General features: G+C 38.3%; 2 protein-coding genes across 2 annotated transcripts in view; both read left to right on the top strand.

Annotated features, from left to right (window-relative positions):
* Positions 1 to 24683, top strand: part of LOC109429299 (uncharacterized) — a 785311-nt gene that overhangs the window by 577555 nt on the left and 183073 nt on the right. The gene's annotated exons all lie outside the window — the stretch shown is intronic.
* LOC109420995 (prolactin regulatory element-binding protein) lies at positions 9637 to 24481 on the top strand. Its single transcript, XM_019695473.3, has 3 exons — positions 9637 to 9969; positions 10030 to 11119; positions 24031 to 24481. Exons 1-3 carry the CDS (start codon positions 9829 to 9831, stop codon positions 24114 to 24116), a joined length of 1317 nt encoding a protein of 438 aa, XP_019551018.3. The 5' UTR covers positions 9637 to 9828; the 3' UTR covers positions 24117 to 24481.

The following is a 24683-nucleotide window of genomic DNA, read 5'->3' as shown; positions in this document are numbered from 1 at the left end:
TCTCAATTACAAATTCGCCAAAAACTGTAGACCTGATGGCTACGGTGGTACAGGAATACTCATTCACCCAACACTGATATATGAAGATATAAATCTCACAGACATAGACTTAGAACTAACAGCAATAAAAATAAAAAACACGAAACAGCCAATAATTTTCATATCAACATATATTCCACCTGATACACCGATATCGGAGATCAAAGAACCGCTTGAAAAACTATTTCACTTCATTTCTAACAGCAACACACCAGTTTTCCTGGGTGGTGACTTAAATGCTCATCACCCAACCTGGGATAACGTCTCAAAAAGAACAGACGGAAGAGGAGAATTAATAAGTGAACTAATAGACAACAACAACGTAGTTATTTTAAATACAGGAGTAGCAACAAGATGGGAAGACTTAAATTGCAATCCATCTGCGATAGATTTAACCTTCACCACACCAGACATAGCACCGCACATACACTGGGACACAAGTACAGAAGATTTAGGATCAGATCACAAGCTCATAGAATGTCACATAACATCTTACAACAAATTTAACAACATCTCGGCAAGAACGATAATAAGCAAACAAAAAGCTATACAAACCCTTAATCAAATAAATCCAAACTCAATAACAAATGCAGAAAATCTAAACGAAAAAATAAACAATGCAATAAACAATGCAACATACACCATATTTTCTAACAGCAAAAAACAAATTAAACCATACTGGAACGATAACATCAAAAAATTATATGAGATAAAAAATAAAAAACATATTGAATTCAGAAATAACCTATCCTTAGAAAATAAACATGAATTCAAAAAATCAGAAAGAAATTTCAAAAAAGCCTTAAAAAATGAAGTTTTTAATTACAGGAACAAAATGATAGAAGAAATAAACGAACAGACTAGCGTAAACCAAATGTGGAAAATCGTCAGATGTATTAGTGGTAACTTCAAAAACAAAGATAACACAGAAATAACAAACAATAAAGAATTAGCAACTAAATTCATAGATCTCAATTTCAAAGAAATTAATAACATCGAGCCAATAGTACATACTAACTTCGATGTAACAGAAGAAAAATATTTAGCTCCATTAAACATAAAACAAATGATTGAAAAAATCAGACAGAAAAAAGACTCATCAGCAGCAGGGCAAAACAAACTTTCTTACTTTCATCTAAAAAATATCAATACTAATCTTCTAATCAAAATTCTTGAAATAACAAATAAAGTATGGAAAGACGAAATAATACCCGAAGAATGGCTATTAGTCAAAATAATACCCATTTTAAAACCAGGAAAAGACAAACTTAAAGAATCGTCATACAGACCAATAGCACTAATAAACGTAAATTTAAAAATTATTAACAACGAAGTAAAACAAAGACTAAACCTATTTATTGAACAACATGAACTATTACCAAGCTTATCATACGGTTTTAGAGCAGGCTACTCAGCCATAAACTGTGTAAACCATATAACCTCAATAATAACAGAAGCAAAACGACAAAAGCAAAAAGTAGCAACAATATTCTTAGATCTAACAAAAGCATTTGACTCAGTAGATGTTAACATCTTACTCAAAAAAACTAGATAATATGAAAACACCGAACAAAATCATCAGTTGGTTAGAATTGTATCTTAAAAACAGGAAAATAATAATGCAAACATCGCAAGGAGATTTTACACAAAACACTAACAAAGGACTACCGCAAGGGTGTCCTCTATCACCGACCTTATTTAATATTTATACTAAAAATCTACACGAAATAACCACAGATAAAGTCATTCTGGTGCAATTTGCAGATGATTTTTCGATAACGATTATAGGGGACTCGTTAGAAGAAATAGAAATGATATCTAACATAATCCTGAGAAAAATTAGTGAACAACTAACAACACTAAAAATCAATATAAATCCGGACAAATCAGCCGTAATATTATTCAACTCAAAAACCAATAACAAAATCAACATCCAAATAAATAACATCCAAATAGAACAAAAAGAACAACATAAATACTTGGGATACATTTTAGACGGAAAACTATCACATAAAGCACACATAAACCATGTTAACAATAAAGTTAAAAAAAGACTAAATGTATTGAAAATGATTTGTAAAAAGAACAAAGGTGCTCACCCCAAAACAGCACTAAAAATAAATAAAGCTATTATCAGATCACAAATAGACTACGGGCTAACATTATACGGAGGAACAGCAAAATCTAACTTATTGAAATTAAACTCATCATTTAATACTTCACTTAGAACCTGTTTACGTTTACTTAAATCGACACCAATAAACGTGCTTTATTCAGAAGCCGGCGAAATTCCAATTTACATACGAGCGAAATGGCTAGCTAAAAAAGAAGTAATAAACACCTTTGCAAACAATAAACCTGTAGTGAGATGTTTATGTACCTTTGTCTGTGGTCTGCACCAACACACTTATGAATGTAGTATTATATTACCTCTGGATGTATGATGTACCTTGGTTTGTTGACAACTGAATATAATTGATAGTATCGAGCTACGGTGTTTTATTATAATATTACGCTACCACAAATTGGCGACGAAGTGGGATTAATTCAGTTGTTTAAATTGTTTATTTGTTCTATTCGTGTGTGTTGTGTGTTGAGCTTGATAAGGTAAGTGTTTTTTTCTAGAAATAGGATCTGGAATATGTTCTAAACGAGTGATTTTTGTAGCATCTATCGCTGCAATTCTGTAAGAAGTAGAAGAAGACGGAAACACGGCTAAGGAAAGTTTTGTTTTGGGTTGTGCGTAAGCCCAAGATCTGCGACACGGAGCAGGGATTTGCGACTCGGAGCAGGGATTTGCGACTTGGAGCAGGGATTTGCGACTTGGAGCAGGAAGAGCTGCCGCGACAAGATAGCGGTTGGTACGCGCGGTTAGATTTGATCCGGTAGATAAAGCCGAGTAGAGCAGGAATTGTTCACCAAGCAGTAGGGTGACCAGATTTGGATAAAACAGGTAATGTGTTTGTGTGTTTTTTTTTAATGAGACTGACATGATAAGAATTGTTTTATAGGATGGACAAAAACAGCGCTTTCTCTAATTTTCCCACGTTCACCTACGGTGCTGTGCCATTGGCTGAACGACGAGCAAAATGGTTCAGTTGGAAGCGCGGCTTTGAAATTTGTTTGAGAGCTTCAAAGATTACTGACTCCGAAGAGAGAAAGGATTTGTTGCTAGCGAAAGGCGGATTTGAACTGCAAGAGATATTTTTTAATATACCTGGGGCAGATGTGGCCACTGATATTGAAAATAACATCGATGCGTATTCGGTTGCCGTCGAGAAGTTGGACGGTTACTTTGCTCCGCAGCGTCATGAAGCGCATGAACGCTACATTTTCTGGGCCATGAAACCAGAACCAGAAGAGAGTTTAGAGAAGTTCTTGATGCGTGCTCAAATGCATGCCAGTAAATGCAACTTTGGGAAGTCGTCGACAGAGAGTTCTGGTATTGCCGTGATTGATAAGTTACTCCAATTTGTTCCCAGTCATCTCCGAGAGAAACTTTTGTTGGAGGTTGACCTGACCGTAGAAAAAGTCATGCAACAGGTCAGCGCATTTGAAACGACTCGATCTGCTAGTGAACAGATTAGTGGACAAAGCATATTGCAACAACCGGCCAAGAGCTCCGAAACAGTATCGCGTATACCTTCGACCTGTAAGTTTTGTGGCCGATCACATACTCCTGATGGTTCATGCCCAGCTTGGAATAAAACTTGTTCTAACTGTGGCAAGCGAGGGCATTTCCGAGCAGTTTGTTTTAGCAGAGTCGCTGTTGCTTCCAGTAGCCGAAGCGCAGACCCATTCCCGGGCCCTAGCTCAACGAAGCGAAGTTTTGGACAGGCTTTCCAAAGAAATATGGGTCCTTCGACCAAGTCCAACATCAATTCGCAGAAGCGACGGCCAGGCCGGCTTCACGCTATTGAGGATGATGAAAATGATGAAGATATTCCAGAGTTAATTGAGATGGTTTCATCTGCGAGCGATTCCGATGAACTTTTGTGTGTGAAAGTGGGTGGAGTGCTTATCGAGATGCAAATTGATTCCGGCGTGCAATCCAACATAATTGATGATCAAACTTGGAGTTCTATGCTGCGTTCTGGTGTGAAAACTGTTGGATCCATTCGTCAGTCGGATAGGAAGTTCAAAGCTTATGCTCAGACGGACTGTCTTAACGTTCTGGCCATGTTTGACGCAGAAACCTCGATCACTGATGGCAACAAGAAATTGTGTACTGATGCAAGATTCTACGTAGTACAAGGAGGTCCACAACCGTTGTTAGGCAAGATTACAGCGAAGAAGCTAGGAGTGCTGGTGGTGGGATTGCCGAGTCATCGGAGTCAACAGGAAATGCTACATCAGTTGGACATTGTTAGGCCATTTCCATGCGTTCAAGGTGTCAAGATCCATATTCCGATTGACAGATCGGTCGAACCTGTTGCTCAACGACTACGCCGATTGCCATTCGCTACGCTTGATCGAGTTGAGGAAAAGTTGAAGGAATTGGAATCCAAGGATATAATTGAGAAAGTTTCTGAACCAAGTTCGTGGGTTTCTCCATTGGTGGTCGTGGTTAAGGATAGCGGCGACATCAGGTTGTGCATCGACATGCGACAGGTGAATAAAGCAATTATGCGCGAAACTCATCCACTTCCAACTATTGAGGATATTCGATGGAAATTGAATGGTGCTCGAGTGTTTTCTCGACTGGATATTAAAGATGCTTTCCACCAGTTGGAGCTTGATGACGAAAGCAAACCTTTAACAACTTTCATCACTCATAAGGGTATGTAATTTGTAATGTATTGTGTCTCATAATTGGTAGATATTAAAGTATGATCATGCTTATATTCAAGGTCTTTTTCGTTATAAACGGCTTCTTTTTGGAGTATCATGTGCTCCAGAGATGTTCCAAAAGGTGTTAGAACAGATTTTGTCGGATTGTCCCAATACCATTAACTTCATCGATGATATTATCATAGCGGGAAAAACGGAGCGAGAACACGATGAAGCCCTGGAAAAGGTTTTACACAAACTAAAGCAATGTGGTATTTTACTAAATCAGGCTAAATGTGCATTCAAGCTGAACGAGATTGCCTTTGTGGGTCATCTTTTCAATAAGGATGGAATGACCGCTTCTCCAGACAAAATAGATGCTATTAAAACATTTAGACCGCCATCTACTAGTGAGGAAGTGCGCAGTTTTCTGGGTTTGGTGAATTACATCGGAGCCTTCATTCCAAATCTTGCCACGATATCGTTTCCATTGCGTGAGCTCACAAAGCACAATGTTCCATTCCGCTGGACTGAAGAAGAAAAGAACGCATTTGAATTCATCATAAATCAAATGGCGTGCGTTGGTAATTTGGCACATTTTGACCCTAAGTTGAAGACTCGAGTAGTAGCTGATGCTTCTCCAGTTGGACTGGGCGCTATACTTCTTCAATATTTTGAAGGAAAACCAAGGGTGATATCGTTCGCTAGTAAAAGCCTAACAGATACCGAAAAGCGATACGCACAAACCGAGAAAGAAGCTCTTGCTTTGGTGTGGGCAGTAGAAAGGTTTCAGATATATCTGCTTGGCATTCATTTTGAGCTAGAAACGGATCACAAGCCGCTGGAAGCTATATTTTCACCGCGTTCTTCTCCATGCCTTCGGATTGAGCGTTGGGTTTTGCGTTTACAGGCGTTCTCCTACGACGTAATCTACAGGAAAGGCAAGTCAAACATAGCAGATCCGTTATCTCGACTATCACAGCCAGCTGATAAGGAAGTATTTGATGCCGATTCCGACGTGTATATTAGAAGTGTAACAGAACTTGCAGCTGTAGATATAACTGAAATGGATGAAGTCTCCAAGGAAGATCCTGAACTATCAGCTTTAAGGGAATGTCTGGACCAAGGAACATGGAACCATACTGTGGATGCAATAAAGCCGTATCATGCGTTCCGCAACGAACTAGGGAAAGTTGGATACATGGTGGTGAGAGGTGATAGGTTAATAGTGCCATTCAGTTTGAGGCGAAGAATGTTGGAATTAGGGCACGAAGGTCATCCCGGTAAAACTAAGATGCAGCAACGTTTGCGGAATAATTGCTGGTGGCCTGGGATGGATGATGCTATAGCTCGCGCAGTAGATGGGTGCGAAGGATGTCGTTTAGTAAGCCAACCAGATCGTCCTGAACCGATGCAAAGAAGGCCATTACCTGAAGCTCCTTGGTTAGATGTAGCGATCGACTTTTTGGGGCCCCTACCTTCCGGGGATTATCTTTTGGTAATCATTGACTATTTTAGTCGATACAAAGAAGTGGAAATTCTTAGGAAGATAACAGCACAAGAGACGGCAGAACGTTTAGAAAGGATTTTTGTGAGACTCGGTTACCCACGGACGATTACGTTGGACAACGGGAGACAATTCGTCAGTAGGGAGTTCGAAGAATTCTGCAATCGAAGGGGGATCATTCTGAACCGGACAACTCCTTACTGGCCTCAGGAAAATGGACTTGTAGAACGTCAAAATCGGTCATTGATGAAAAGACTTAAGATCAGTCAAGCCCTAAACCGTGATTGGAAAAAGGATCTCAACGATTACCTGGCTATGTATTATTCAACGCCGCATACCATAACTGCGAAAACTCCTTCTGAGTTGATGAGTGGAAGGAATATTCGCACAAAACTTCCATCATTGAAGGATTTGGCCTCATCTGTACCATCAACGGACTACAGGGACAGAGATCAGCAAGCGAAAGAAAAAAGCAGGGTTACAGAGGACCATCGAAGACGCGCCAAAGCATCAGATTTGACCATTGGGGATAAAGTTCTTATGAAGAATGTGCTTCCAGGTAACAAACTTACTCCCACCTTTAGCCCGAGCGTGATGACAGTTACTGCGAAAGATGGTTCACGCGTAACAGTTCAAAATGACGAAACGCGGAAGAGTTATGATAGGAATACGAGCCATTTAAAGAAGATCGTGGATCCAAGTGTTAGAGATAGAGATGAAGACCAATATCAGCAGGAAACTGAAAAGGAGGCAGAGGAACTTGAGGATCCATTGTATGTAGAACCAGGTATTTCCACGATGGACCCTGATGAAGCAGAGACAGCTATAGAACCACCGAGATTGCAACGGAGCCGGCCCCAGCGGAACATTAAGAAACCCCGTTACTTTGATGATTGTGAGCTTGATTATTGATCATTAGTTAGTCTTAATATCCAATAAAGAAAGGGAGATGTAGTGAGATGTTTATGTACCTTTGTCTGTGGTCTGCACCAACACACTTATGAATGTAGTATTATATTACCTCTGGATGTATGATGTACCTTGGTTTGTTGACAACTGAATATAATTGATAGTATCGAGCTACGGTGTTTTATTATAATATTACGCTACCACAAAACCAATAACGCAAATTGTATCAAAATTTTTAGAGATTAATAACCTTCCCAAACACTACACATTCTTAGAACTAATAATATTTGAAAACAACTATCTAATAGTATTAACAAGCAACTCCACCAAACAAAAAGAGAATATAACAATTAATCTAAAAAATATGATAACAGAAGAAATAACAGATATAAATACGACTAATATGAACAATAAAACAATTAAATATATAACCAGTCATTATATTAAGGAACACTACTCAGATTTCACCAAAATTTATACCGATGGATCCAAAACATCAGAAGCCTGTGGAATAGGAATATGGTGTGAAGAAAATAACGAAAAAATAAAATGCCAAGTAAACAAAGCCATGTCTATCATGAACGTAGAACTAATGGCTATTAACATAGCTATAGATGTAATCGAAACAAAAGAGAAAGAAAAATTTGTAATATGTACAGACTAAATCCGCTCTTTCAAGTATAAAAAACGAAAACAGCAAAGACAATTTCATAATTTACAACATAATAAACAAACTTAATAAAACAAACAAAACAATAAAACTACAATGGGTGCCAGGTCACAAGGGAATAACAGGAAATGAAAATGCAGATATCAAGCATAACTTTTCAATCCGACGTAACTCGAGAATGTAAACAAATCCGGGTTTACTGCTGCGTGCATGATTCATAAAGCAAATTTAAGAATCCACATCACTGTTTGATGATTTATTGCTTAATTTGATCAACTAAACATATTTTTCGAAACGACGTATCTCACTATTTTGATGTTTACAACTTTACTGATAGATACACCGTTTTGATATATGAGAAAACCAAACGACGTATCTAGCCAAAATCAAAAGTAACAGATACACCAAACTGGCACCATACAAAAGCGACGTATCTGGCATGACGTATCTCGAACCAACCCGGTGTATGTGTATTTCTGTCAAAATTCATTGTGAAAATGATATGGAATGAGTAGGTTTTGTTCCTTACCTAGTGCGTGCAATATCCCTGGTGATGTTAAGCATGAAAAAACTTATGAAAAGTGTTTTTATGAAAAACTATTTTAGTTAAATGGTCGTCAACATTGACCATGAATTTACTCAGATCAGTGAAAAAGTTAGATACGTCGATTTGAAAAATTATGCTTGATATCCTATCTAAAGAAGGTTGCACAAGTGAACAAATTATACACACTAGAATCCCACTAAATGATACACTAAACCTAGCAAAAACAGAAGCCCTTCAAGACTGGATACAAGAATACACATCAATATCTACCGAGAAAGGTACGAAACATTACAATCTAATGAAAACACCCACATTCAAACCATGGTTCGAAAAATTAGAACTAAACACACAACAAATAGTAACGATCGGACGACTTAGATCATTCCACACTGCAACAAAAGATAAACTATACATATGGAAACTAAGACAAGATGATAAATGTGATCAGTGTGGGGTAAAGGAAGACTCCAATCATATCCTACTCATATGCCCAAAATATGCACAATCAAGAGCCAAATACAAAATACTTACATTACACAACAACATATTATGCTTTTGGTCGAAATACGAAGTGACCGAACGTGCGAAAATTGATTTTTAACCTACAGTAGACGTTCGGTCGGTGCAAACGGTTTAACTGCAATGCTTTTTAACTGCAAGTCCGGTAACTGCAACAAATTTGCAGTTATCGCACCGCTATCCGTCAAAACGGTGCGCCAAGCACAAAAAACGGTTTTTTACTCTATCTAAACTAATTACAGTAATAACTGACTAAAAAGATCAGTTCCACTATTAATTGCTTGACAAAAAAGATCAATATAGAACGCGACCGATATTAAATACAAGGGTGATGGAGATGCCCTTAACACGCTTCATGATACTTGACAACCCTTGGCAGTATAGACTACATCAGTCTGGCCACCCCTGAGGAGTAGAAGAAGAAGAAGCAGGCCAGCATATATTCGTGCAGTGGACCATGTTGCTGACAACAACGGGAAGGATGCGCACTACTTTTGACATGATTCCAAAACTTCCCGACAATAAATTTTATTCTTGCCAGTTGCGAACTTTAGACCTTTTCAAATGTTTGTTTCGCCTTTTGCTAACGCCGTTACGATTTCCCCTCCATCGTCGCTGTCACTGTGTCTCTTCCCATCAACTGACAGCCGATTTGACAGAAAATACGTGGAAGTCCCGCAACCAGTCAGTCGCGAACCAAAATGAAAATCGAAAGTGCTGCTGTTGTGTTTTCTCGTCGTTCGTAGTTTTTGAAATTCGTTTTTCTCCGAGTAGATTATCGATCAGAGGGTAGAATATAGGTTGTTGAATAATTAATTCAATTACGCGGCTGTGAAGTGAGAAGCCAGAAGCAAGTCGGCGCGCGCTATGGCCCCGACGAGGAAACCCAACGACGGCCTTCTGGCTCGGGTCAATTTCCCACTGTACACAATCGGAATGCTCACCAGTCGACACGTCCTGGTCGGGGGCGGTGGCGGAGCCTCCAAAACCGGAGTGGCCAATGGATTCGTGAGTGAAATTGGATTTCATCTTCTGTGCCAGTGTTGAGTAACGTCATTGTTCTTGTAGGAAATTTTCGAAATCTACCACGACGGCGAGAAATACGTAGCGGATGAGGTCATTCGGCACGAAACGGGGCCCACGGTGGTCATGAACTCGGCCACCAAGAACGACGAGAAGCGCACCCTGCTGGTGGCCGGCCAGGAAAGTCACTGCCAAATGTATCTGGTGAATCCGATCATCAGTTCCTCGGACGGGGAATACATCGGAGGAGGGAAAACGGAAACGCTGGATGGGCTGCGAAAGCGGAAGAATGTTTCCTACCAGCAGACGAACGGACACGTCAAGTCGGATGGTCAAAATCAGTCGGATTCTAAGAAAGGAACCGAGGAACGTACCAGGAAGGTCATTCGATTCGAAATCAAAACCAGTGATTCGGTTCAGACGGATTTCACGGAATCGGAACCGCTACAACGGGTTGTCCGGATTAGCCCCCATGGGCGCCTAATGGCAACCGGTGGAACGGATGGCCATCTGCGCCTATGGAATTTCCCTAAGATGACTATGCTGTCGGACATATCCGCCCACACGAAAGAGATCGATGATCTGGACTTCAGCCCGGACAGCAAATACATCGTGTCGATAGCCAAAGACGGCCTCGGGGTCATCTGGTCCATCAATCCCGATAAGGAGTCTCGAAAGCTGACGTGGAATCCCCCGGAGGGAACCCGCTATCTGTTCAAGCGATGTCGGTACGGCCTCGTCGAAGGTCACAAGGACAAGCATCGCCTCTTCACGCTGGCCAATCCGTTCGCCAAATCCGGCAAAGCCAAAGGCCTCCTGCAGCAGTGGGATCCGGATCAAGGTCGCCTGACCCGAGTGGTGGAAATCGATGAATCCCTGGCAGCCCTGGCGGTGCGGGACGACGGCCGCTTTGTGGCCGTGGGAACCATGTTCAGTGGGTCCGTTTCGATCTACATTGCGTTCAGTTTGCAGCGGGTTCTGCACATTCCCAATGCGCATGCGATGTTCGTGACCGGGTTGGAGTTCCTGCCGGTGACTAACTTCGATGGACCGGCCGTCAGTGCCAACACGGAGGCCGCCGTGCTGTCCATCTCGGTGGACAATCGGATTTGCGTGCACAGTTTGCAGTATAGACGTAAGTATAGGGTAGGGACAGGGTTGGTAGTGAGGGACTTTTATTACGGAGGTGTTGCTTAGAAAGTTAGTTTAAAATTACCTCAAATTGTTGAACGTGAGTTGAGTTCAAAATATGGGAATGTAATGTATTTTCGTTCTCCTCGTCATGGTTTTCTGAAACCTGGTTGAACTTAAAGTTGGCCTCGAAACATTCCAAACCAAACTGAATTAGACCAACGTTCAAGAAAATTTGTACGACAAAAACCCCTCATGATGAAGAAAACAAAACTGCCAAAATTACCCGAAGTCACCATAAGTTAAAAATCACTTCTTTGACGTGCTATATACCACAGATATCTGGGTCTATATATAAGGATTCCCACGGGGATTTACCCATCAAAATATTCAGTAAATCCATCTCCATGAATTTCCAATCTCCTAGGATTTCTACTGGGCTTTATCTTGGAATTCCTCCAGAGAATCTTGTTGGGTTTCGATCCCAAATTTCTTCTGGAATTCTTCCCGGTATTTCACTCAGGATGCGTCATGGTTTCCCTTCAAGTATTCTTCTAAGAATTGCTCCCAAAATTCTTTAAAGGATTTCGGGATGCTCTCGGGGATTCCACCCTGGACAAACCCTGGATTATTTCTCAAATTTCTCACGGGATTTCTACAGAAATATTTCCGGCATTTAATCAGGCATTCCTTTAGGGATTTCTTATAGGATTTTCACGAAAATTTCCTGGGTTTTCCCCCGGAAACTCTTGAGTGGTTATTCTTCCCGAGCTTTCTTTATAGATTCTTCCAAGGTGTCCTTTTAGAGATTTCTTCGGAGATTCATTCAGAAATTCTTTCAAGGATTCTTCCCGGGATTCTTTTAGGGATTTCTTCCGAAATTCCTGCATTGATTCCCTCCGGGATTCTTCTAGAGATTTATCCTGGGCTTCCAATAGGAATTCCTCCCAGAGTTCCTTCCATGATTGTAAAATGTCACAAAAATGTCATTTCGATATTTGCCCATTAATTCGCCCCTAGAATGTGTATCGACGATGGCGTTATTTTACCATGTCTAATTAGCATTATTGAAGGTTTGTGTTCACGGCCAGAAATTTGCACTGAAAATGGTAGAACTGGAAAATGTCATGACATTTCCGTGACATTTCACAACCCTGGTTCCTTCATTGATACCTCTCCAAATTTCTTCATTCATGTTTATCGGATTTCTCTTAATGATTCCTCACAAGATTTATTTGGAGATTCTTTCAAGCATTCCCAAGTAACCATTAGCACTATACCGTGGGGTGCCTTAATATCGCGCGGGTCCAAATTTCGCTCACTGATAATATTTAGAGGTCATAATCATGAAACTAATTGTGCAATAGGGTCCTACCATTAAAGACGAAATCTCGTTTTCATTGAATAATACGAACAAGTACGGAATTCTATTCGGAATTGTACTTTATTCGAACTCTAGAAACGAAGAAATAATGATAAAATTCGAAATAAGTGAAATAGTAAAAAGTTCTAGTTTGACATTTGAGGTCGATCTTGACGTGATGAAACTCGACATTTTTCGCACTGGGGATTTAAACATGCAGGGGGAATGACACTTCCTTTTCTAACCGAAAAATCCGTATATATCCGTCCCTACCGACGCTAAGCACTTCTAACCTGCTTCTAACCGAGCAGCAGTTAGACGTGGTTAACGACGGTTAGGAACGGATAAATGCAGATTTTCCGAATAGCAAAGGAGATGTCGTTTCCCTTGTAAAAATGTTCCTATCTGACATACACCGTGAAAAAAAAAAATCACTCGAAAGTATGTGTTATAAGCTAGGGGCGGGACAAAACATATAAAAATTAAAAATGATGTATTTTCAACCACGGCCAATTAAAACGTCAAAAAATGAGTAAATATGCACACTTGAATTCTTTTTTATGGTTTAAACCAAGAATATAGATAGGGCTTTAGGAGCCTATTGTCCAAATTTCACTCAAGCCTCACTATCTAAAGTGAAATTTGGACAATTCAACAACTAGTTGTATGATTATGATCTCTAAATATTATGAGTGAGCGAAATTTGGACCCGCGCGAAATTAGGGCACCCCGCGGTGTTTCGTCTTTTTGGGGCTCATAAGGCTATTCCTCGGCCAATATAGAGCAGGTTAGCTCTTTCATAGCACTACTATATTGGGGTTCTTCTAGAGATCTTTTCCAGGATTCCTTCGGTCGTTCCCTCGATGATTTCTCTCGGAAATCCTACCGGCATTCTGTCAGGTCTTCCTCAAGAAATTTATTCTTTCAGGATGCCATCAATCATATGGTCCTTTGAAGCTTTCTCCCTGGATCAGTGTTGGGAATACTCGCAAAAGTTATACTCACTTGCTTCTATCTCAGTCCAGAAGCATGCTGATTAGACAACACATTTGGACATGTACAACACAGAACATATATTTTGCCCTTGTTACCCTATTGGATAACAATTCCCGATGACAGGATGACGAGGTTTGATTAATGTTGTTGGTCCATCCTGTTGGTCCAGATCCTGTAATCGTATTTTCTCTGGAGGTTGCCTTTCGTTCGCAGCTTTAGTTGCTTTCATAGCTTGAGTTTTGTTTAGGAATTTCAATCCTAAGGGGGCATCTCGATTCGGGTCGGGTTTGATCACTAGAGTTCTATAACTTGAAGTCTGTGCCAGGGAAAGGCTTACATTTCCAGTACTTAATCGCGGCCCGAAATGTCCTGAATGTTGGCAATCGAAATAGGATTGCGGGCCTCCATTCTGCCAGAGCCCTATAAATGTGCATTAATAATAAGGGAATATTTACAAGTTAAAATACAAAATTTAACACAAAAATAAAACTTGTAATACTTCTTGGAGGAATCGCAGGAGCAAACCCGGAGAAACTTGAGGAATTTTTGAAAGTATACCTGGAGGAGTTCCTGGAGAGATCGCTAGAGAAATTGTAGATGGAATCCCAAGAGGAATTTCTGAAATAATATTTTGAGGATTTCCTGGAGGCATCCTTGGAGAAATTCCTGGATGAATGCCTGGAGCAATGCCTAGATAAATGCCTATATGAGTTCCTGGTGGTATCTCTAGATGATTTCTGGGAGGGACCTCTGTAGAATTCCGCAGCAATCTCTAGATGAATTCCGAGAGAAAACTCTGGAAAAATTCCCGAAGGAAACCCTAAAAGACTCCCTAGAGGAATTCCAGGATAAATTCCTGGAGAACTCCCTGAAGAAATTCCTGGAAGAATTCCTGTAGCAAACCCTGGAAAAAATCCTGAAAGAATGCATGGATGAATTGCTAGAGGATTCCCCAGAGGAAAACTGAGAGGAATCCTTGTAGAAATTTCCGAAGAAACCTCTTGAGGAATTCCTGGAGGAATCCTTAGAGAAACTTCTGATAAATTCTTGGAAGAATTCCTGGGGGAATTGTTGAAAAAAATCCCTGAGGGATCCCTTGAGGAATACCTGAAGGAATACTTAGAAAAACTTTTGGGAGAATTCCTGGAGAAATTCCTTGAGAAATTCTTGGAAAAATCCCTGAAGGAATTCCTGGAGGAATCTCTGAAGCAATTTCTGGAGGAATGCATGAGGCAATTCCTGGAGAAATCCCTAGAGTAATTCTTGGATAAATTGCGTGCAACTACCTGTGAATGAATTCCTGGAAGAATCTCTATAAGAAATCTGGGAGGAATTCCTAGAGAAATTCTTGAAGCAACTCAATCGCTGGAGGAAATCGTCCAACAAATTCTTGGTGGAATCCCTGGAGCAACTTCTGGAAGTATACCTGGAGAAATTCATGAAGCAATCGCTAGAGGAGTTCTTGGAGGAATCCCTGTAGGAATTCCTGAAAGAATTATTTTGGGGAAGGAATAATGCTTTGAGAAATTCCTGAACGATTCTCTGGAGCAATCCCTGGATAAATTCTTAAATCAATTCCTAGTGAAATCTCTAGAAGAACTCTGGGAGGAACGTCTGGTAGAATTCCTGAAGCAATCCCTAGATGAATTGCTTGAGAATTCTCTGGAGGAATTCCTGGATGAATCCGTGGAGGAATTCCTGGAGGAAACTCTGGAGGAATTCCTGTAGGATATCTAGAATAAATTCCTGGAGGACTCTCTGGAAAAAATCCTGGATTAATTCCTGTAGCACCCTGGAAGAAATACTGAAGGAATCCCTGAATGAATTCCTGGAGGATTCCCTATTGGAAATCTTGGAGGAATTTCTGGAGAAGAAATTCTTCTTAAGAAATTCTTGGAAGAATTGCTGGGGGAATTCTTGGAAAAATCTTTGGAGGAATTCTTAGAGAAATCCTCAGAGAAATTCTTGGATATGTGCTGTGCCTACATCTGTTTTACATCAATATAAATTCTTTACCCTTAGCAGACCACCCTGCTTCATACAGTTCATAAAACTGCAACATAAATCTTTTACCGAAACCTAAAGCATGTCTGTCACTCGAGGTGACAGACCCGAACCATACCCAGGTCAATTTACATTTCACAGCGTGAGAACACAAATGCGAACGAACTGCAATTTAACAGTCAGCAGTATGCATTCTCTTTTACTTAACTCATCTGATTCCTTTTAACGACACACAACTAACTGACTAGCACAGCGCAACTCTATCTGTCCCTCTCTATATCTCTATATACTTTAAACGTGTAAGTGAGGATCGATACATATTTGATCGATCCCGAAATTCATGTAACCTAGCAAGTAAGATTGGTTGAAATAAAACATTCAACCGAACCACCAAAGTATCCGCTTGTGACGACAAGTCCCCACAGATAAGGTCCGTGGAACTATCTCTGTAAGAATTCCATTGGAGAAATCCCTGGAGAAGTTTCTGAAGAAATTCATAGTGAAATTCATAGAGGAATTCCCAGAGGAATTTCTGGAGGAATTCCCAGAGGAATTTCTGGAGGAATCATCGGAGGAATTCCTGGAGGAACTTCTGGACATTTTTTGGCGGAATCTCAGGAGAAATTCTTGGAGAAATCCCTAGAGAAATTTTTGGAGAAAGTTTCTAAGTCCTAAATAAATTCCTAGAGGATTTCGCTGAGGAATTCCAAGAGAAATTCTCGGAGGAACTTCTGAAGGAATAATCGGAGGAATTCCTGAAGGAATCTTTGAGGAAAAAATCATGGATAAACTCCTAGAAAAAATCCTGGAAGAATTCCCGGAGGAATCCCTGGAAAAAATCCTGAAATTATTTCTGAAGGAATCCATGGAGGATTTCCTGGAGATATTCCTGAACGAATTGCTGTAGGAATTCCTGTGGGAATTTCTGTAGGAATTTCCGAAGGATTCTGAAGGAATTCCTGGATCAGTTCCTGCATAAATTTCTGGCGGAATTCCTGGGGTTATTCCAAGCGGAATTCTTGATAGAATTCCTGGAGGGGAGGAGTCCCTGCAGAAACGCCTGGGTGGAATCCTAGAGGAATACCTGGAATAATTCTTGCATAAATTCCGGGAGAAATTGCTGGGGGATTTTCTGAAGCTATATCACTGGAGGATTTCCTGGAGAACCCCAGGAAGAATTCGCGAAGATGGAATTCTTGGAGGAGTTTCTGAAGCAATCCCACGAGGCAGTACTGAAGAAATCGTTGAAATTTCTGAGAAAATCCTGAAGAAATCGTAAAAAGTGTACGTAGAAGAACCCTTAGAGGAACCCCTGTAGCAGTTCCTGAAGGAATCCCTGGAAGAGTCCCTGGAGGAGGAATCGTGGAAGCAATCCCAAGATGAATTCTTAAGGGAATCTCTAAACATTTCCTGGAGGAAATTTTGGATTAATTCCTGGAGGAGTTTCTGGAAGAATTCCAGGAGAAATTCCTGAAGTAATCCCAAGAAAAGTTCTTGGAGGCATTTTGAAAATAACCCTGGAAGTTGTTCCTGAAATAATCACAGAAGGAATTCTCGGGTGAATCCCTGAAGGAATTCTTGAAGGAATTTGTGGAAGAAACCCGGAAGCAATCCAAAGAAGAATTCCTTAGGGAAAATCAGGAGAGCTTTCTCAGTTTATTCCTGGAAGAATTTCTGTAGGAATCCCTGGATAAAAAAATACAAGAAATCCAAGTCTGCAGTAATTTCTGGACGAATTATTGAAGAAAACTTTGGATGGACTTCTTAAGGATTTCAGGCCAAACATTTCTATAGGTCCTAAGTGCAGATGAGAGGCTCTCTTTAAGTCTTCTCTCTTTCGATTATAACGTGTTTGTATTTATAAATTTTGGTTTACTTCTTGCGTCGGAAGGTAGATTAAACAATCCTTTTCCGATCTAAACATCACAAATTGTCAAAATATTCACTGTGACATCGTAATAACACTAGTTTACAGCATTTTTGAACTCGGTAAGCTGATGATCATTTTTGGTGTAGAATCATGCCCTGAGTTCGAAAACGAGAAGGAAAAAAATTACAGTAGAGCGGAAATTTTTTCGACTTTCCATACAAGGTTGATGATATGAAACCGATGTTTGTTCTATTTATAAGCAAAGTCGTTCACTTTAACCATCTCATTCTCCGTAATCAATGCTCCGATTGAGCTGAAATTTTTACTGTAACTCGCCTACATATGATGTGTCAAATACACGTCGAGAAAGAATTTTTAAATTGTTTTTTTCTTATTGAAAAAAATACATTTCTTTGAAAAATTTTGGGAATTTTGCTAAAATTTAAGGAGATCGTCCCTAAAACTCGCCAATATCTTGAAATTCATCAATCTAACGCAAAACTTGTATTCAGATGATCGAATGGTTATGTATTCAGCTTTCAATTTATAGATAAAGATTAAAAATTGGTTGAACAAAACGCAATATATATGAATTTTAATAAATTACATATTTTGAAAAGTTGTAAAGCTCGATATTGAGCTATAACTCAAAAACTGTTCTACTTAAAATTTTTTGAAGGTCGGTTTTGAAATCAGCACTAAATTGTGCTTCAAAAATTTTGGTCGTTGACAGAAGTTCACGACTTTCATTTTATTTTGTAAACTAGTGTAATTTAAAGAAATTCGGAATAAAGATTGCAGATTGGATCTTTAGATATGTTTGTGGCCATTTTTGTACACTTTTTTAAATGAAATTCCTGGATTAATTTTTGAAAAATTTTTAATACAATTTTCTGAAAGAATTTCTGGAAGACATACTTACAGAAATACTTTGAATAACTCCAGATGGACCTATTGGAGCAATCTTAGGCAGAATTCTGGACGGAATATATGGAGGAACTCCTAAAGATATACCTGCAGACATACCTTAAATGATCTCTGGGGAAATTCCCGAAGGAAACCTCGAAAACAGCATTTGAACAATTACTGAGGGAACCTCTAAAGATATCCCAGGACATATCCTCGAAGAATTGTGTGGTGGAATCCTTAGATGAATTCTTGAAGGAAACTCTGGAGGAATTCATGATGGAATCACTGCAGCAAGTATGCAAAAAATCATGGAGGAATTGTTCATACTCATATAGCTTATAAAACTAGAAACAAATCTAAACCAGTGCAAAACTGCAATGCCAATTTGCATATGTATGCACATATCGGGCACCCATGCCGACCCATGTCAGACCCCCCCCCCCTGGGCCCCCTCCAGAAAAAAATCCTAGTCACGCCAATGGTTAAGTTTCGTTCAGTTTGTACAGCCTCTGGCTGAAGACGTTGCAAAATGGTCCACGAAACAGATTTACGAGGAAAGATGCATTCAGCGCCTTCAAATGATTTTCTAGATTAGTATGGTCTTATACAAAGTTATTCCTAAAAATAAGGCCCTCTTTTCAATATGCATGAAAATTAGGGTGGTCCATATTTTCAAAGAAATTCGGAACCAAACTTTTTTATTTGCAAGAATAACTATATACATTCTTCGAAAAAGTTGTAGATCTATCAGTTTTGAGCAAGTTTGCTGAAGACACTTTTTATGTAGCTTTAAAATTGACCGATCTAGAGGTATTTTTCTGAATAAGCTTAGGGTGGTTCAAGAAAAACCGGTTTTCTGGCGTTAACTTTTTCAGTTTCGATTTTTCATCAAAGCCGCCCAAGAAACACTTGTAGAGCATTTGAAGACGCGTCGTTTCGTGCGCTGAGATGGGGCAAACATAAAAATTATCTTTTGCCCGCATTCGAAAGAAGATATGTTGTTATAAAATATATCAAAAAATTAGAGGGGTGTTATTTTTGTAACTCAAGTGAAAAATACTTGAAAAGTGCCTATTTTTTTCAGAAAATCATCAATATCTTTTGAACAGAATGACGTAGCAACATTTTCAGCGCACAAAAATGTGCGTTTTTCAAAGCTCTAAAAATGGTTCTTAGACAACTTTGATGAGAAATTTGAAACAAAAAAGATAAAGCGTTTAAACTGTTTTGACCAAATTTGGAGCATTTTCCCATAGTTTCCATAGGGTGACGCTAGAACAAATCGTTTTATTGCTTTATCTTTTTTTTTTAATTTCTTGACAAAGTCGCCTAAGAACCACTTTTAGAGCTTCCAAAACGCGCATTTTCGTGCGCTGAAAATGTTGCTACGTCTTTCCGTTCAAAAGATATTGATGATTTTCTAGAAAAATTAGGCACTTTTCAAGTATTTTTCACTTGAGTTACAAAAATAACACCCATCTAATTTTGTGATATGTTTTATAACAACATTTCTTCTTTCGAATGCGGGCAAAAGATATGTTTTATGTTTGCCCCAACCCGTCATAACACCTTTTTAAAAAAATATGATTTTTTAAGAAAAACGCCTGTAACTTTTGAACCAAAAGAGATAACGACCATCTCAGCGCACGAAACGACGCACACTGGAGTAACAGGGTCCAATTCATGGCCAAAAAGTTTTAACACGTTTTTATGGTGTATTATGTATGTACTAGCGATAAAATTGTGAATTTATATATTGAGGAAGCATTTTGGATTATAAATAGCCAGATTAAGCCACTTAAAGGCTAGAAATGATTTCTTATAACCTCTCCAAGGACAACGTTTATTTTTACCCCCAAAAATCGCTTGAAGCGTCGAACATGTTTATTTGACAACAGAGAACTGAAAAATAATTATATTCCCATGAAAAATATTGTTTGGAAACAAGGGCCACCTCGTTTCATAGAAATTCTCCTAGAAGTGTGAGAGAAATTCAATTCTTTTATAAGTGTAGATAACGTGTTTATGTCTTCAGCAAAGTTGTAAGGAGTGTCATAATTGGGAAACTTGTTGAACAATTGTTCTATCTTCACAATTTTTGGGAATATGGGCCGTTATTTTTGAACGGTCCCTTAAACTCGGTTTAAATGTTGTACCTTTTTCTAGATATTTTGGGAATCACATTTTCATTTTGGGGAAACTTTTATAGTGCCCTGGAAAACACATCAAAACTCAAAAATTAATCATGGATTGAAATTTTAGGAGTTTGAACATGATGATAGAAGCCGTGTGGAATATATCAGTTTGAATTTTTCTATTAAAACATGGCATTTTAACACAACTTTATACATAAAAGTAAGTTCGTGGAGTACTGAGTGAAAAACTCAATGAGTTTAGCTATAAAAAACAATATTTATCTGAAAATATTTTCTTAACGGTGCATCAACATATGATTACATGCTACAAATAGTGAGCTCTTTATTTGAGTTGTTTTTGATTTTTTATAACAAATTTTGAACACAACAGTTCTTAGCTACATTGGATTACTACTGCATTGCATACATTTAGGCGTTTATCGGTGTATGGAGATTTCTGCCCAAATTTACTAAATTAATTCCATTTGACACATTTTGTTAAGAGATAGAAGACCAGATTTGTATTCGGCTATGATCTATCTACCGAGAATAAGTAACCGTTCATGGAAACAGTAGTCGAAACGAATTTGTTATATCAAAATTAAACATAAATTGTAACTAAAAACTAGTCAAAAAGGTGTAAATTTCAAAATGATTTATTTTTTCGTCTGGTACTTTCTGGTACCCGTTCTCTTGCGATTCACAAAGGATATCCCAAGTAACATTTTAAGTTTTGTTCGGCTCTACAAGAGATCTTCATGACCAATTGTATAAAACTTGCAATAAAACTGAATCATACATCAAAACCTCTTGATATCCTCTTTAAGAGCATCTTCCGGCTAAGTGGACCACTCCCGGAGAGGTTTAACAAACCGCATTAAGAGTAGCAATAAACCCGTTTTAAAACCTAGTTGAAAAATTCTCGATTGTTGTTTTTTTTTCAACAAAAACTATGACAGCTCAAGATGCAGAGAAGCTTCTTCGATGGCACGTAAAGTTCAGGAGAATACATCATTCGTTAGTAGAAAGCAATTATTTCAAAGCAATATTTCAATAGTTATTGTGCTGGTAGGCTGATGCGCATTCGAATTTACCGTGAATATTGGGGTTGCAGAATCATAAAATTAATGCGCTTCGAAAATAGTGAATATTATCATCTTGGAATGAAATAAATCAATTTGTGAATTCAGTAAAACTATGTCGAATCACAAGAAAACTCAGCAGAGAAAGGTTATTTATGTGAGCATTTTATGGAAATGGTGGCAAACTATCATTTCATTGCTAATTTGAGCAAAATGAACTATTTTCCATTCACGTTAGCTAATTCTTCAATATGGCGACAACCATAATCAGCGAAAATAAAACGAAAGCAAGTTTACTTTTATGATGACCGCAATAAACCTAGAAATGTCGTAGTTCTGCTTTTCCACCAACAGATGTCGTTATTAATCGAACGGATCGCCATCTGTTGAGAGTTTTAACAGTTTTATTGTGGTAATAATGATTACCAGAAGGTTTACAAATCGGAAAGTTTTGTTTACTCTTAAAATCTGTCTTTATGGATATCTTCAAGTGTACTATAAAATATTTTATCAATGGTTTTCATAAAAGCAGTCATAAAACTGTGAGTTTTAATTATTGCTGTAATAAAACCCTAATAAAAATCAAAGAAAACCAATCAGCAATGAAATTGTTACTTGGGATGCCTTATATATTATTGTAATTTTATCCAGATCGCGGAATGCTGCAGAATCTGAAAACTTTTTGAATGCTGAAAATGGTTCAAAATTGACAAAAACCATGATTTTGAAAACTCTTCTGTAAGAGAGCAAAATAAATGAAACCAGGTGAAGTTTTTTGTTTAAATGGTACACCCTTATCAGGAGAACTGTGTTACATACTCAGTTATTTTTTCAAATTGTCAATATTTCGATAATTGAAGTTCTTCCGATGAGTTATGATGCAAATGACAAAAAAACAGTAGAGAAAATCGTCAAATTTCGGCATTTATTCTTAAAAAAATATGCATCCCAAAGTATTTTATTGATTGCCACATGATGAAGCATTACTTCATTTATCTTTAAAAAATATTAGACTCTGGAAAACCCTGAAAAAAAAATCGTCTTATGGCCAGGAATTTGGCCCATTTACGCCTGTGTGCGACGCGTCTTCAAATGCTCTACAAGTGTTTCTTGGGCGACTTTGATGAAAAATAGAAACTGAAAAAGTTAACGCTAGAAAACCGGTTTTTCTTGAACCACCCTAAGCATATTCAGAAAAATACCTCTAGATCGATCCATTTTAAAGCTACATAAAAAGTGTCTTCAGCAAACTTGCTCAAAATTGGTAGATCTACAACTTTCCCGAAGATTGTATATAGTTATTCTTGCAAATAAAAAAGTTTGGTTACCAATTTCTTTGAAAATATGGACCACCCTAATTTTCATGCACATTGGAAAGAGGGCCTTATTATTAGGGACAACTTTGTAGAAGACCATATTTGCCTAAAAACTCATTTGAAGGCGTTGAATACATCTTTCCTCGTAAATCTGTTTCGTGGACCCCTGTGCGTTGTCCGTGTCTTTAAAAAAAAAGTTGCTTATGCAAAGATGCGTAGCCTTAAATTTGAACCCAACATTATTGAAAATATGTACACCCCTATAAATCATTTCAGTGACATTATTGTGCAGTAGTTCATGAACTGCTGCATTACTGCAGTAAAGACATTTAGTAGCTTGCGAGGAGGTGCCTTCAGTACATGAGCAAATCGTGCTCCCTAATTTTATCACCGAATTTGTTAGTTAATTATGAGCCATTTTACGAAGTGACAACAATGTTGATGATGATATTGGTTTTCACGGGTTATTGGACGCTACCTCCTGTCAAAATTCATTCATAAAATCGGCTCGTAAAATGGACTATTGTATATTTAAACATATGTAATTTAATAAATATTACTTTGCAGCTTTGTAGCTGATCATGATAAACACCTGTCTAATTTCTGCTGAAAGAGTCGGCGGTATCCAGCACCTCCCGCAACACTAGTGTTTATAGTACCGTCAGTGTACCAATAGCCGCTCACCGTCTTGAAAATGATGTTTATTGGCATAAATATGTATGATTGTCTTCATCCGTGTATAATTTGGCATGCATATTTTGAATATCCGTGGGAAAAAGATTGTATTTTTGCAGGGAACTTTGTTTTCTACACTCGTGAGCGGCTATTGGAACACGAGCGGCTACTGGTACATACACTGAGGGTATTAAACAAACCAGCAATTAAATTTTGTTAAATTTCTCACTATGAAATCGTTTTTGTTCTATGTTGTGTCATTCATTGGATCAAACATATGAAGCTGTAATATTAAAATTCAGTAACAAATTTTGAAAACGACGTTTAATTAATGGTGTAGCATTGATTGACGTCGTTTTCAAAATGTGTTACTGAATTTGTGTTGAAATGCACAGTAAAAATACAGTGTGCTTACTATCGTGGAGGAAAATGTCATAAAATGTCACTAGAAAATGTTTTTTTTTATTTCATCAAAAAGTTTGAATGTTGTTCCAGTCCGGTTATTCTGCATATGCACCAGTTAACCGATGGCCTAATGTTTGTTTTTTTTTCAATTTTCTTTCAGATTCGCTTCCGGCTTGGGTGGCAATATTCGCAATAGTGGCAATTTTGTTCATCACCTTCTGCTTCTGTTCGTACATCGGTCTATAATAGCCACGTGTTGGGGGGAAGTAGCGAGCAAGAAGAAACTCAACCTATATAGAGAAACAAGGCAAAACTGTTTTTTTGTTTAGAAGAATGAAAGTGTCGTAGGTTTGTCGTGAATGTATTAGTTTTGTACAGTTTTTTTTTGTAGGGCGAAAACAGGATTCAGTAATCAGGTGATAAAGCAAATATCTTTATATTAAGTTTCACCACTGTGACTACATTAGAACCGAGCAAAATTATAGCAACTACCTATAAATATTATAATCAAATACTAGCTCTTTTTAAGGCGCGCGAGATGTTAATTTATTCTATACGATAAATTGTGGTACATAGTAGTTTGTTACAAATTAATAAAAGCGTAAACGCTACATTTCGGCTTTTTTCTATGTTAAATATATTGAGAAACAATATCCCTTGAGATATCCCTAGTTCACTGGTAATTTCTTTCTTCAACAACAAGAAGAATACATACGGGGGTTTCCCGTAACGTGGGTAGATCACCTTAGAATGGTGCGTTGCGGTGTAAGATCTACCAAATCAAATTTTGATCTTGATATTTTGCGTATTTTT

This window comes from Aedes albopictus, chromosome 2 (genome assembly GCF_035046485.1).
Source record: "Aedes albopictus strain Foshan chromosome 2, AalbF5, whole genome shotgun sequence".
Classification (NCBI taxonomy): domain Eukaryota; kingdom Metazoa; phylum Arthropoda; class Insecta; order Diptera; family Culicidae; genus Aedes; species Aedes albopictus.
The sequence above is the reverse complement of the archived record's forward strand: the minus strand, read 5'-3'. Positions and strand labels throughout refer to the sequence as shown.

Coding starts and splice junctions, on each gene's coding strand:
- LOC109420995 (XM_019695473.3), top strand. CDS start 9,829: ATGGCCCCGACGAGGAAACCCAACGACGGCCTTCTGGCTCGGGTCAAT. Junction 9,970..10,029: donor CCGGAGTGGCCAATGGATTC/GTGAGTGAAATT, acceptor TTGTTCTTGTAG/GAAATTTTCGAAATCTACCA. Junction 11,120..24,030: donor GCACAGTTTGCAGTATAGAC/GTAAGTATAGGG, acceptor ATTTTCTTTCAG/ATTCGCTTCCGGCTTGGGTG.